Source organism: Balaenoptera physalus (assembly GCF_965194825.1).
Source record: "Balaenoptera physalus genome assembly, chromosome: 19".
Taxonomy (NCBI): domain Eukaryota; kingdom Metazoa; phylum Chordata; class Mammalia; order Artiodactyla; family Balaenopteridae; genus Balaenoptera; species Balaenoptera physalus.
This window is the reverse complement of record NC_138900.1, coordinates 46,971,541-46,983,695: the sequence shown is the minus strand read 5'-3', so window position 1 is coordinate 46,983,695 and position 12,155 is coordinate 46,971,541. Positions and strand designations below refer to the sequence as shown.

General features: G+C 40.1%; 1 protein-coding gene across 2 annotated transcripts in view; it reads left to right on the top strand.

The window, feature by feature from the left end:
* CDH11 (cadherin 11) overlaps positions 1–12,155 on the top strand; it is a 142,470-nt gene that overhangs the window by 106,600 nt on the left and 23,715 nt on the right. For both annotated transcript variants that reach the window (XM_082439486.1, XM_082439487.1), the window contains 3 exons: positions 220–387; positions 3,685–3,872; positions 10,189–10,442. In XM_082439486.1, the coding sequence (XP_082295612.1) occupies positions 220–387; positions 3,685–3,872; positions 10,189–10,442 (610 nt within the window). The remainder of the gene's footprint in view (positions 1–219; positions 388–3,684; positions 3,873–10,188; positions 10,443–12,155) is intronic.

The following is a 12,155-nucleotide window of genomic DNA, read 5'->3' as shown; positions in this document are numbered from 1 at the left end:
AAACTTTTAATGCTATATTAATAATTATGACAATTTGCTAGAAAATATATCTATATGATGCTCCAGGTATGGCTACTTGTGATGATAATTACCATGTTGGAGTGACTCTTCTGTGAGGGCAGGTGCTGTTCTATTCATCTTTGCTTCCCCTGTGCCTAGACCTTCTTTGTTATAATGTTACCAATGAATATCTGTGATGTTCCCTGCTCACCTGTCCAGGTATCATCAGAACAGCCCTTCCCAACATGGACAGGGAAGCTAAGGAGGAGTACCACGTGGTGATCCAGGCCAAGGACATGGGTGGACACATGGGCGGACTCTCAGGGACAACCAAAGTGACGATCACACTGACTGATGTCAATGACAACCCACCAAAGTTTCCACAGAGTAAGTAGGTGGGCTTGGCTTTCACTTTCCAGTGGTGCCACAGCCAACTCTTCTCTGACCCATTCCTGCTGTACTCAACTTTCCAGAAGAAATCTAGAAAAATGGAGGCTCTTTATATCATTCTTGCAAAAAACAAGACAACAAAAAACTTAAGTGGAGGAGAGGTAGTGGGAGAAAGTGGAGACATAAAATGTTCTGCAGCCCTGGGAACAGAAAATCCATTTTGCTAGGTGCTCATGGTGTGATGTAGTAATTAATTAACCTTTCTCTGTCTCAGTGTTCTCATTTCTAACCTGGATATGTAATAGTACCTGAATCAGTTATCTATTGCTACCTAACAAACTGCCCCAAATCTTGTGGTTTAAAACAATTATAATCGTTTATTTTTGTCATGAGTCTGCAATTTGGGCAAAACCTGAAGGAGGCAGCTTGTTTCTGTTTCCATAGCATCAACTGGCACAGTTTGGGGCTGGAAGATCTACTTCCAAGACGGCTCAGTCACATGGCTGGCAAGTTAATGTTGGCTGTTGGTTCCCCTTCATATCAGCCTCAAAGGAGTGGCTTGGATAGGTTCTAAAAGTGAGGAGAGCCCCAAGGACACCAAGCAGAAACTGTATTGCCTATTGTGACCTAGCTTCAGAAATCACATAGCATCATTTCTACTGTAGTCATAAGACTGACCAAATGTAAGTGGAGTTCTTGTAGACCCCACCTTTCAAGAGAAGGACTGTTAAAGTCGCATTGAAAGAAAAGCATGTGGGCTTGGAGATACTGTTTGGACTATTTTTGCAAAATACAATCTTCCACAGGGCTCAATTAACAGGATGTTGTTAGAACTAAATGAGCTAGTGTAAAATCTCACAATGTTATCTGGCATAAGTTGTCAACAAATGTTAGCCATTATTATCAATATTATCTAGGGGATTATGGCCCTTCTACAAAATTGATAGGCTTGCAGCAGGAAATAAAAGAAAAAATGATTTGAAAGGTCATTATTAATAATCATAATTACAACAACTACCATCCTTTAGTGAATAGTTACTACTATTACAGATCTCTACGAGAGCCTCCAGTTTACAGATAAAACTGAGTTCCATGAAGGGTGCAGTAACTTGCCCGAAGGATACGGCAAAGCCAGATTTTGTACACAGATCTGTTATGTGTACGTTATAGTATAGACAGAGGTACAGTGTGATCGTAGTGATGCTGCTGCTGCTAGTTCTCGGGGAGTTCACCATGAAAGTGTCTGCTTCATTGACGAGGAGGGCAGCTGGTAGAGACTGTGAGTTTATTGCCAGAGAGATGGCACTTTGTATAAATGAGAGAACAGGGAAGGCCACCAAGTATGGCCCCAGGAAGGCACCATGCATGGTCACTCAAAGGAATCCAAAGACAACAATCTATGCAAGGGAGACATTGAGATAGAGGATTATAAGGCGGCAGCCAGTTCTCCTAAAGTCACCACAGAGACGAAGACTGCCTTGCCTGGTCAGCCACAAGGTTCAGCATCCCCAATAAGCTTAAGCCTCACAGAGCGCTCTAAGAAACTGCATCTCCATTATCCACTCTAAAGCTGGCTGGTATGCTGGATGGAAAAGGCCATGCAGAACTATTAGCAGGTAGTGATTAATGCCCCTGCTCACATACAATCATAGAGTAAAGTTACGTCACTACTGTGAAGATACCAGTTTTACAGCTATGAACTTGACGAAGACTTAGAGAAAATCAACTGGGAGTAGGTTTTTCTAAATCTTCATGTAAATTGGTAATTATCTGCAGAGGCTCCCACCTCCCACTTGTCCTTTACCGTGGAGGGCATGGTGTGTTTAAGTTAAATATGGATCTGAACTGAAAGTATTCACAGCCAAACAATAGATTGGGTTGGCCAAAAAGTTCATTCAGGTTTTTCTAAAAGATGTTATGGAAAAACCCAAACAAACTTTCTGGCCAACCCAACAGATAAATGTAGACAGAGTATTAGAACTGATAAAATTCACATAAGGGGAAACTAAAGCTTAAAGAGCTTAAGTAACTTGCCCAAGACTACTTGGCTTGAAGGTGGTAGAGGCCAGGTTTCCAACCCTTGCTTCTCTACATTGTTTCGCAGAGAATATTTTTGAATTGTGATAATGCAAATAAGATTATCTCAAATCTCACTTCTCTACTGAAAACCTTTCAGTGGCTTCCCACCAAGTTTAAAGAAAACCTGAAGTCTTTTCCATCTCCTGCAATGCCCTTTGTGCACAGTTGGGCCCCAGCCTCCCTATATACCCTTACCAGAAGGCTGCAATCACACTTGTGGTCTTGCTGTTCTGTATGTATTCACTGTGTTCCCACTTCAGGGTTTTTGCAATTTGCTGCTTGCTTTGTTTATAATTTTTATCCCCAGGTATTCACATGATTTGTCTGGCCCAGTCTTTTCAGGGGACATTCACACACACTCACATGAACAAACACACTCACACACAACATACATTTATACACAGTCACACTTACACTCTTTCATTATCCTCTGTCCCTCACTGCACTTTATTTTTCTCCTTCTTAGCAATGATATCAGCGTATGTATACATTTGGGGTTTTTTCTCTTTAGAATGAGGAAAGAATCTTGACTCTTTCATTTACTACTGAGTCACCAAAGGCTAGGACAGTGCCTAGCATATATTAGGTTCCTGATACATATTAAACAAATCTATATGGAAATGTCACACTATGAGAAGCTTTTCCATATAAGGTATCAGTTAATCAAATGGTGAAGGAGGTAAAGTAAGAAGAAAGTCAGATATACAGCTGGAAGGATCATGACCATGAAGGATACAACTTGCATTTGATTTTAAAATAAATATGGAGCTATGGAAGGCTTTTAAACAGGGAAGGGTGTTGTTTTTCTGGGCACCTGGCAGTGCCATATGTGAGCCTTGGAATTAACTTACGGACCATTCCAAAGACGTAAAAAGAAGTTTTGATTTTTTTGAATGTGTGAAGATATACATGGCCCTCCATCAGTTCCTGATGGGAAATGTAACTGGGCATTGTTTTCCTTTCTCACATGTGACAGGTGACCCCACCCTACCACCCTGGACCCTCATATTGTTTCATCATCCTTTGCAGAAAACATTTCTTTGACAAGCAAGCCATGTGGGATCTTCCTCCCATCCATTCACTTCTTTCATGTTTTCAATCAATAGAAAGTTCAATGTCAAACCCTTTGAGAAATTTATTGAGATTCAATGAAATCTAAAGTCTTACAGCTGCCAAATAAAAGGGAAAATAAAAATAGATGTCTTCTTCTTCTAGGCGTATACCAGATGTCTGTGTCAGAAGCAGCTGTCCCCGGGGAGGAAGTGGGACGAGTGAAGGCTAAAGACCCAGACATTGGAGAAAATGGCTTAGTCACATACAATATTGTTGATGGAGATGGGATGGAATTGTTTGAAATCACAACGGACTATGAAACACAGGAGGGCGTGGTGAAACTGAAAAAGGTGAGTTAGGGTCAGGAATCAGATATGGCAGTGGTGTGGCCTGCCTTGCCGAGGCACCGCTGCTGGAAACAGGGAGTTGAAGGCTAAAGAAAGGAGAATATGGACAACTGAGGGCTGGACCTGACTTTGCAGTTGAGCTCTGAGCTTTGGGGAGATAACAGAACTGTATTCCAGAGGAAGCTGGCAGAAGGGGCCGATGATGCCTGCCTGAGTTTGATGGTTAGTTTTTGAATGATTTGGGGAGTATAGTCAATAATAATGTAATATCTTGGTCTGGTGACAGATGACAACTAGACTTAACATTTTGAAATATATAGAAATATCAAATCACTATGTTGTGCACCAGGAACTAAGATGGTATTGTAGGTCAATTATACTTCAAAAACAAGCAAACAAATAGACTCATGGAAAAAGAGACCAGATGTGTGGTTGTCAGAAGTGGGGGGGGGGAGGGGAAGTTGGATGAAGGGGGTCAAAAGGCACAGACTTCCAGTTATAAGATAAATAAGTCCTAGGGTTGCAATGTACACTGTGATTCATATAATTAACACTGCTGTATGTTATACATGAAAGTTGTTCAGAGAGTGAATCCTTAGAGATCTCATCAAAAGGAAATTCCTTTTCTTTTTCTTTTGTATCTATATGAGATGATGGCAGTTCACTAAACTTACTGTGGTAATAATTTCCTGATGTATGAAAGTCAAATTTTTATGCTATACACCTTAAACTTAGACAGTGTTGTATGTAAATTTTATCTCAATAAACTGGGAAAAAAAAGGGGGAGTGATAATACCTGCCCTGAGATTGCTGGTTAGTTCTTATATGACTTGGCACAGTTTCCCCATGGAAAGAAAGATAGCTAGATAAATCTAGATTTTGGAGAGACAGCCCTGAGCATACAAGAAGTTCCCTCTTTAGCTCTGCCAAGCTGAGTCTGTTAATATAGGCTCTTTGGAACTTTTCTTATCTCAAACATCCAAGGTCCATTACATTGCTGGGCCTTCTATGAAACTTAAACCAATCCTCTGCTTGATTTTCCCTCAAAACTGAACCTGAGAAGCAATAATAATAGGCCTTCCCTCATAGTCAGCTAAATTGTTGCTAAAAATGTGTCCCTGAGATTAATTCACTACAAAAATGAGATTATTGCTTGTTCTTGTTTTGTTTAAAAAAATCTAACATTTACTCAATTCTAAATAATGGCCAAAGCCTGAGCCTCTTATAAGCATTCATTTATCTTACATGATAAAAATCATATAAAGTAGATGTTATTATCCCAGTCAGCAATGATACCTCAGTTTAATTGTGAGGAGACTGGGGCTCAGACAGATTCAATAATTTGACCCTGTTGTAATCACACAGCTAGCAATTTAAAGACATGGAATTCAAACTTAGTGTATTCTAGAACATCTTCCCACTCAAGACGTTTTGCAAATAGACGGACCGGAAAGGGGTTATAGAAGAGAGCCAGATTTGATTCACTTTCAGGTAAAGAAGCAGTTACAGTATATTCTAAAACGGTTTTACCCCTGATTTACCACTTGAGAAATCAACACTTCTCCATCATCAAAGTATATGGAGTATTAAATCTGAATTGGATGATGGAATTACCTTGGTTTTAATCAAGTATTCATTTTCAACTTGGTTTAGTAACATGAATATTAAGCTCCTTGGTGTGATGGAAAAGATTGGCCTGGAACACTGATAAAAAAAATTAATTTGAAGAATCAATGAAGAGGCCAGTAGCTGGAGAGGAGGCAAGGGTGGGGCCGAGGGAGATGCCCGGGAGGAATCTTTCAGTAGGGAGAGCAAGGAGAGAGGTGTTCTAGGAAGCCGACTTTTCACAACATAAGGAAGCATTGTTGGGTTTGGGGGAAATATGAGGGGACCCAAACAAAGAGAAAGTAGAAGTGACTGTGTCATAAAAGAATATGGAAGTTGGGGTGAACTCTGGATACTTGGAAAAGTCAACATTAGTGATGATGAATGGTGTAGCCACAGAAGCCTAATCACCGGTCACAAGGGGCTGGAGTAATCACTTCTTCTGGTTTCTCCTCTGGAAAAGTAGCTGTGTGACTATGTGTAGCACAGAGCTGTCAACTGGCTTTGTTAATTAACATTTCTATCCCTCCTGCTTGCCACTGACATATGAGCAGTGACATCAGCGATTCCTGCCTCCCATCCTTTGCTGTTCAAGTAACTGGGTAGTTGGTTATGCTTAGGTTGTCACCTGTTTTCAATGTATTCAGGGTATAAACACACACTGTGTCTCTAAAATCTGAAACATGTAAATCACCCCATGGAACTAACACATCGCACATGAGCTCTCTGCATATGATTAATTTGCACATTTTCCCCCAATTCAATGTGTTTCTTCCGGGCAAAGGAATAATCTTCTATAAAGCACTGATGTTTAGGTTTAAAACAGAGTAAGATGTTCTTTAATTTGTAAAAGAACGTTTGCTTAAGCTTACAACACAAAGTTCTAACTGTCCAGCAGGAAAAAAATATTGAGAGGTGAATTTAATAGAGTAAAATGATGGATCCTTATAGAAATCATTATATATATGATTTAATAATATAAAAACATATAGAGAGATCCGTGAAAATATTTTTGTCTTTTAAAAATATTTTTTAATATAGTTTTTTCACTCATTCCTTAATTCATTCAACCTTTTTCTACCAAGAGTTATTGAGTTATTATTATTTGTCAGGCACACCCTTTGTGAGAGGCTGGACATCTAAAACTGAACAGAGTCCTGGTCACAAGAAGATCACAATTTAACAGGACAGTTAAAAGCGAAAAGACAATTAACATAGAGGGGGTTTTCCCAGCCTTGACACTATTAACATTTCAGGACAGAGAATTCTTTGCTGGGCTGGGCAGGGCTGTGCATTGTATGGTGATTAGCAACATTCCTGGCCTCTCCTCACTAGATGTCAGTAAGCACACATCCAGCCCCACCAGTTGTGATACTAAAAATAGCTCTAGACATTGCCTAACATACCTGGGGTGAGGTACAGCAAAATCACTCCCCAGCTGAGAAGCAACTGTGATAAAGTATGATAAGATCAGTGACTATGGGTCATGAATGACTGCTTACAGGGGGCAGTTCTAGAGCTGAGCCTTCATAGATGAATAGGAAATTACCAGATAGATAAGGAGAGGAAGGTCAGAGAAAATGAGCTCATGAAGGACTGGTGTTGAGGGAAATAGGACACAGTTAAGAAACTTGAATAAGTTCAGTCTTGAGGGTTCTGAGATGGATACAGTGGGACCAGTTGAAGAAATCTTGTTGGAATTCAAGGGAGGAATTACAAAGACCTGAAGAAGGCAGAAGAGGTAGAGGTGAAGAATTCAAGAGTTATTTAGGAGCTAGAGTCATTCATTTATTGAATAGCTTAGAAAGCAATAAATATTTCTTGAGTACTCTGTGTCAGACACAGTAGGTGTCAGGATTAAAATGGTGCATGAGAGAGAGAAGCTGCCTTCAGGATATTGAGACAATCTCTGTGTGGTTAGCAAAATAAAGATGAGACTTGTAGGTGGCTTGGTAGACTTGGGGAGGAAAATCCAATCGTGCAGCACCTTTGACCGAGTGGGACTCCAATTATCACTGAGAGATCCCGGCACAGTTTCTGAGGTATTTACTTTCAAACAAATAAACTGTTTGTAAAGCAGTGTGAGAGCAGCATTAGAAGGCATTTTAAATATTTTTTTAAATAATAATTTTAATAAAGCCACTTTTATGCCTGATTATTTCTTTATATTCTCTGTCCACATGTATATAGATGTGGATGTGTAACATTTAACACAGTTGCAGTCATAGGGTGATCTGATTTGTTAACTTAATGGCACATCATAAACATTTTACATGCTGCTATATAATATACATAATTATTTTTAATGACTACATAACATCCCATCCTATTGATGGACCATTATTTCCTTAATAAAATCTCACAGTTGGATTTGGTGTTTTGTGTGTATGTTTCCCATGATTAAATATAAGCCCTCTATGATAGCTAAACATCATGCATTTTTGAATATTGTTTGTTTGGGTTTTCTGTTGAATTAATCCCCCAGGGAGAATTTTTAGGGGTGGGATTAGTAAACTCAGGGGTATTGAGATTTTTATGGCTTAAGTAGTATGTTGCCTCATTTAGCTTTATTTCAACTACTCATAACATGGATATAAAAGTTCACATGGGAAACTACTTTAAATCCCTTTTGGAAGGAGGCAGGGAATAAATTGTAGGCAAATGCTTAAATGTTGTCCATCCATCAACTCTGCTTCCCATTCAGTCGCAATGATTGGTACATGTGATCACTTGGTACGGTCATTACTGGGCATTGGGGAGGCAAAGATCAGCAAAGATCAACAAGACTCAGTAGAGTCCTTTGGGATGCTCCTCACCTAGCTGGGGTGGGGGATGAGGGACTGCAGATGGGCAACTAAGGGGCCACACAAATCTGTCTGGGGGAGATGGGGAGGACTTCACAAGCCTGGGATGAGCACCAGAAGACAGTAAAATCTCACCAAACTAGGAAAGGGCATCCCAGACAAACACTTGCAAAGATCTGGGGAGCTTCGCTTGAGATTCAAAAAGTATCAGTCAAACTGCAGCATGACTATACTGGCTTCAACAACAACAAGGCTTTCCAGTGGAAACAATGCTCTGGGTCCTTACGTATATGTCTAAACCAAGTTCAAAACTTTCTGTTCTGGGAGAATCAACAGGCTATCTGAGATCAGAAAATTTCTTCTTACCTGGTCTCAGAATATCATATTCATGTTTTAATTTTGTCTAATAATAGCAGAGATTTTTGAGGAATTGCAGCAGTCTCATACCTTCAGCCTATAAATATCATTTCTTTCTGCTGCTCAGTAACCCAGTGAAGGACAAAGATGCTGCTGAGTCCGGAATGACGGAGCAGCTGGTGACAGATTTTGCTTCAGGAAAAGGGAGTGTTCTCTGACTCTGGGGAGATGGGGGTGGAAAAATGATGGAAAAAGTGTCAAGGGTGTTGAATGCGTTTAACCTTCCTGAAACTGGAATCATCCTCAGTTTAGAGTGCTGGAGAATTAGGTTAGGACTAAGCCCTATGATTATACGCCCATTCAAAATAATACCAGGCAGATGATGACAACATGGCAGGCAGATGCTAGCCTTAAAAGACCCAACACTCCAAACATGTGGGAGTTCAGTATCATCCAGAGTGCTAATTAGAAAGTTCTGTTTCCTAGGCAGGAAAGCTTGTTTCTCTTCTATAATTTTACTTTTCACCCTTTACTGATTGATTCACAGAACCTTGTCTCCTTCAGATTTAGGGAGTGCTTACCATCAATTTCTTAAAAATGACAGCCATTCAAATGCTGCTTCTTAATATTTTTTCCCGTCTGTGTAAAATCTATATTGTTTATAATTGTTTTTCTTTAAATGGACTTTTTTTACATATATGTATTCTTTTAACAGGGAAGTATTCACACTGTACTATATCACTTGCCATAAGTAGGAGGTAACCTAAAAATGAATGCAGTCAAAACAAAACGATGTCATTACATTCTAGCTAGAGAGTTATATCATAGTCTCTTGAAAGGGAGATCAGGAAGCATAACAGGTATGTTAAAAGTTAGCAGTATACTGAGATGTCCTTGACGTGTTTGGGAATGGAAGAATTGGAAAAGGAATAATAGGATCAGTAATTAGGATAATGTCATTCAAAAAACCCACCCACGCAAAATTACCCATAAACCACCTTAAGTCAGTGTATGGGCCACTGCTGGTAAGGGTCCCAGACTTTGAGAAATGCTACATGGTCAGAAACTTTAAAAATGAGACTATCAATATGATTAAGCCAGAAGTGTGTATGTGTGGAGGGGAGCAGTCATCTAACAAGACATTGCTTTTTTCTTTGCCTGAAATTCATTGACTATTTTTATCACCAAGATTCTTAGTACTTTTCAGAATGGGCTATAACATTTATTTTTGTAATGTCTTAATTCCTTTCCTTAAATGATTTTAGTGACTGAATTGGGCAGCCTTAGTGTGTTCATAGAATGTGGTTCACTTTCGATGATGTGGTCCTTCTGTGTCTGTCATGCTCCTAGAATTACCCATTAAGCACATTCCAAGTTTCAGCAATTGATTTGTCTGATTTTCTAACCAAATGGCTCAGGTAATTGGATATTGAATAAACACTGATTTTCTCTCTTTGAACAACTATTCATGGTGCCCTATAGAACAATCAAGTTTTTCTTTTCCATTATTCTTTCAAGGAATTGGTTGTCAATCTTCTCTTCTTTCTTGCCAGCCTGTAGATTTTGAAACCAAAAGAGCATACAGCTTGAAGGTAGAGGCAGCCAACGTGCACATCGACCCCAAGTTCATCAGCAACGGGCCTTTCAAAGACACCGTGACGGTCAAGATTGCAGTGGAAGATGCTGATGAGCCCCCCATGTTCCTGGCCCCGAGTTATATCCATGAAGTCCAAGAAAATGCAGCTGCTGGCACTGTGGTGGGGAGAGTGCATGCCAAAGACCCTGATGCTGCCAATAGCCCGATAAGGTACAGAGAGATTTATTTTTAAATCCTGGATGGGGAATTCCGGAGGCAAGAGGTTTTAGGAAATCCCTATAGGAACCAGGTCCTTCAGTCTCGAAAAGGGTCCAAGATATCATTCAATGTAAACAAGATGAAGACTTAGAAGACATGAGTTCTACTCCACCTCTGCACCAACTCTTTGGATAGACTTGTTCAAGCTCCAAAATTTCTGGAGCAGATTTCCCGATGTATACTAGGTGATGTAACCCTTAGCTTTGCCTGTCTCAGAGAACTGTGGTGAAGTATAAATAATGATTGTGAAATAATAACAGTAATTCTAATTTATTGAACACCTTCCTATGCTCCAGTTACTGTACTAGGGGTGTCAGATATATAATCCAATTTATCCCCTCAATGTTATTTTCTAGGAATTATTATCTCTTAAATTAAGAGGAAATCGGGGCTCTGCAGGGCAAAGTGACTTAACCAAAGAGACACAGACAGTGAACAGGAGGCTCAGAAGGCAAGCTCTGTCTATCTAACTGCTGAGCACTTTGAAGAGATAACAAAGTGCCCCTCAAATTTAGGATGCTTTTAATTATCACAAATATACTTTTGTGACTTAGACAAGAAAGCTAGAAAAGCCATTTAGAACCCTGTCTCCCTCGCTCCCCAACCTGAGCTAATGACCAAGGACATTGACAATGAAGATGAGAGGGTGATGAGAAAGAGGCTGAGAAGGAGGCTTGAGTCATAGATTCAAAGCATGTCCATATAGGGCAGAAATGTAAAGTTGGCTGAAACCTGCCCTGGACTGGATTCTAGCAGGTGTTTGTTTTTCCATGGCCACTCCCCTAATTCCCTTCTTGCCTAGATTCCTTCCTCTGCCTCCTCATGGTCCCCCTGCCCCCAATCTCCCACCTACCTTTCCGTCATCCTGTAGCCAGACTGAGTGTTTTAAAATGCACATCCAAACATCACATCATACTTCAGTTAAACAGCAACAACAACAACAAAAAAAATCATCGATCAAATTGTTTCCCATTGTCCCCTACTCCAAAATAGTCTCAATTCTCTTACTTGGCTTAAGGCTCTTCTTCGAGCTCCTCCCCCCCAATTCCTGCTGTGTCCTGCTGGTCTCTCCTGCTTTTTGTCTTACTCTCCCTTGTCATCAGACTCTCAGTTGCAGCTAGACGGGGCTACTTCCTGTCCTCTTCTAATTCCTGACCTTCGCGTGTTCTTCCTTCTGGTTGGAGATCTCACTCTCATCCTTTCCAACTTGCTACATGGTACTCATTTTTCCCATCTCCACCTAGGTGTCACCTCCTCTAGGGATTCTTCCAGGGCACCCTAAGGTGGATCAAATGCAGCTTCCACCTCACAGCTCTCACCATACATCACAATGACAGCTTACACTGTGTTGTCCCTGGCACAGTCAAAGAGGGCCAGGGATGTGTCTGTCTAGGTCAGGGGTTAATAAGCTACAGCCCACAGAACAAATCCAGCCTCCATCTACATTTCGAGGAATCTCTATACTGCTTGCCATAATGGCTGCATCTTGAACAGGAATCTGCACTCTCGTGTTCAATGCAGCATTATTCACAATAGCCAAGATATGAAAACAATCTAAATGTTGGTTTACAGATGAATGGATTAAGAAATAGTGAGATATATATATACAGATATATATATATACACACACATATACATATATGTGTATATTATATATATAAAACA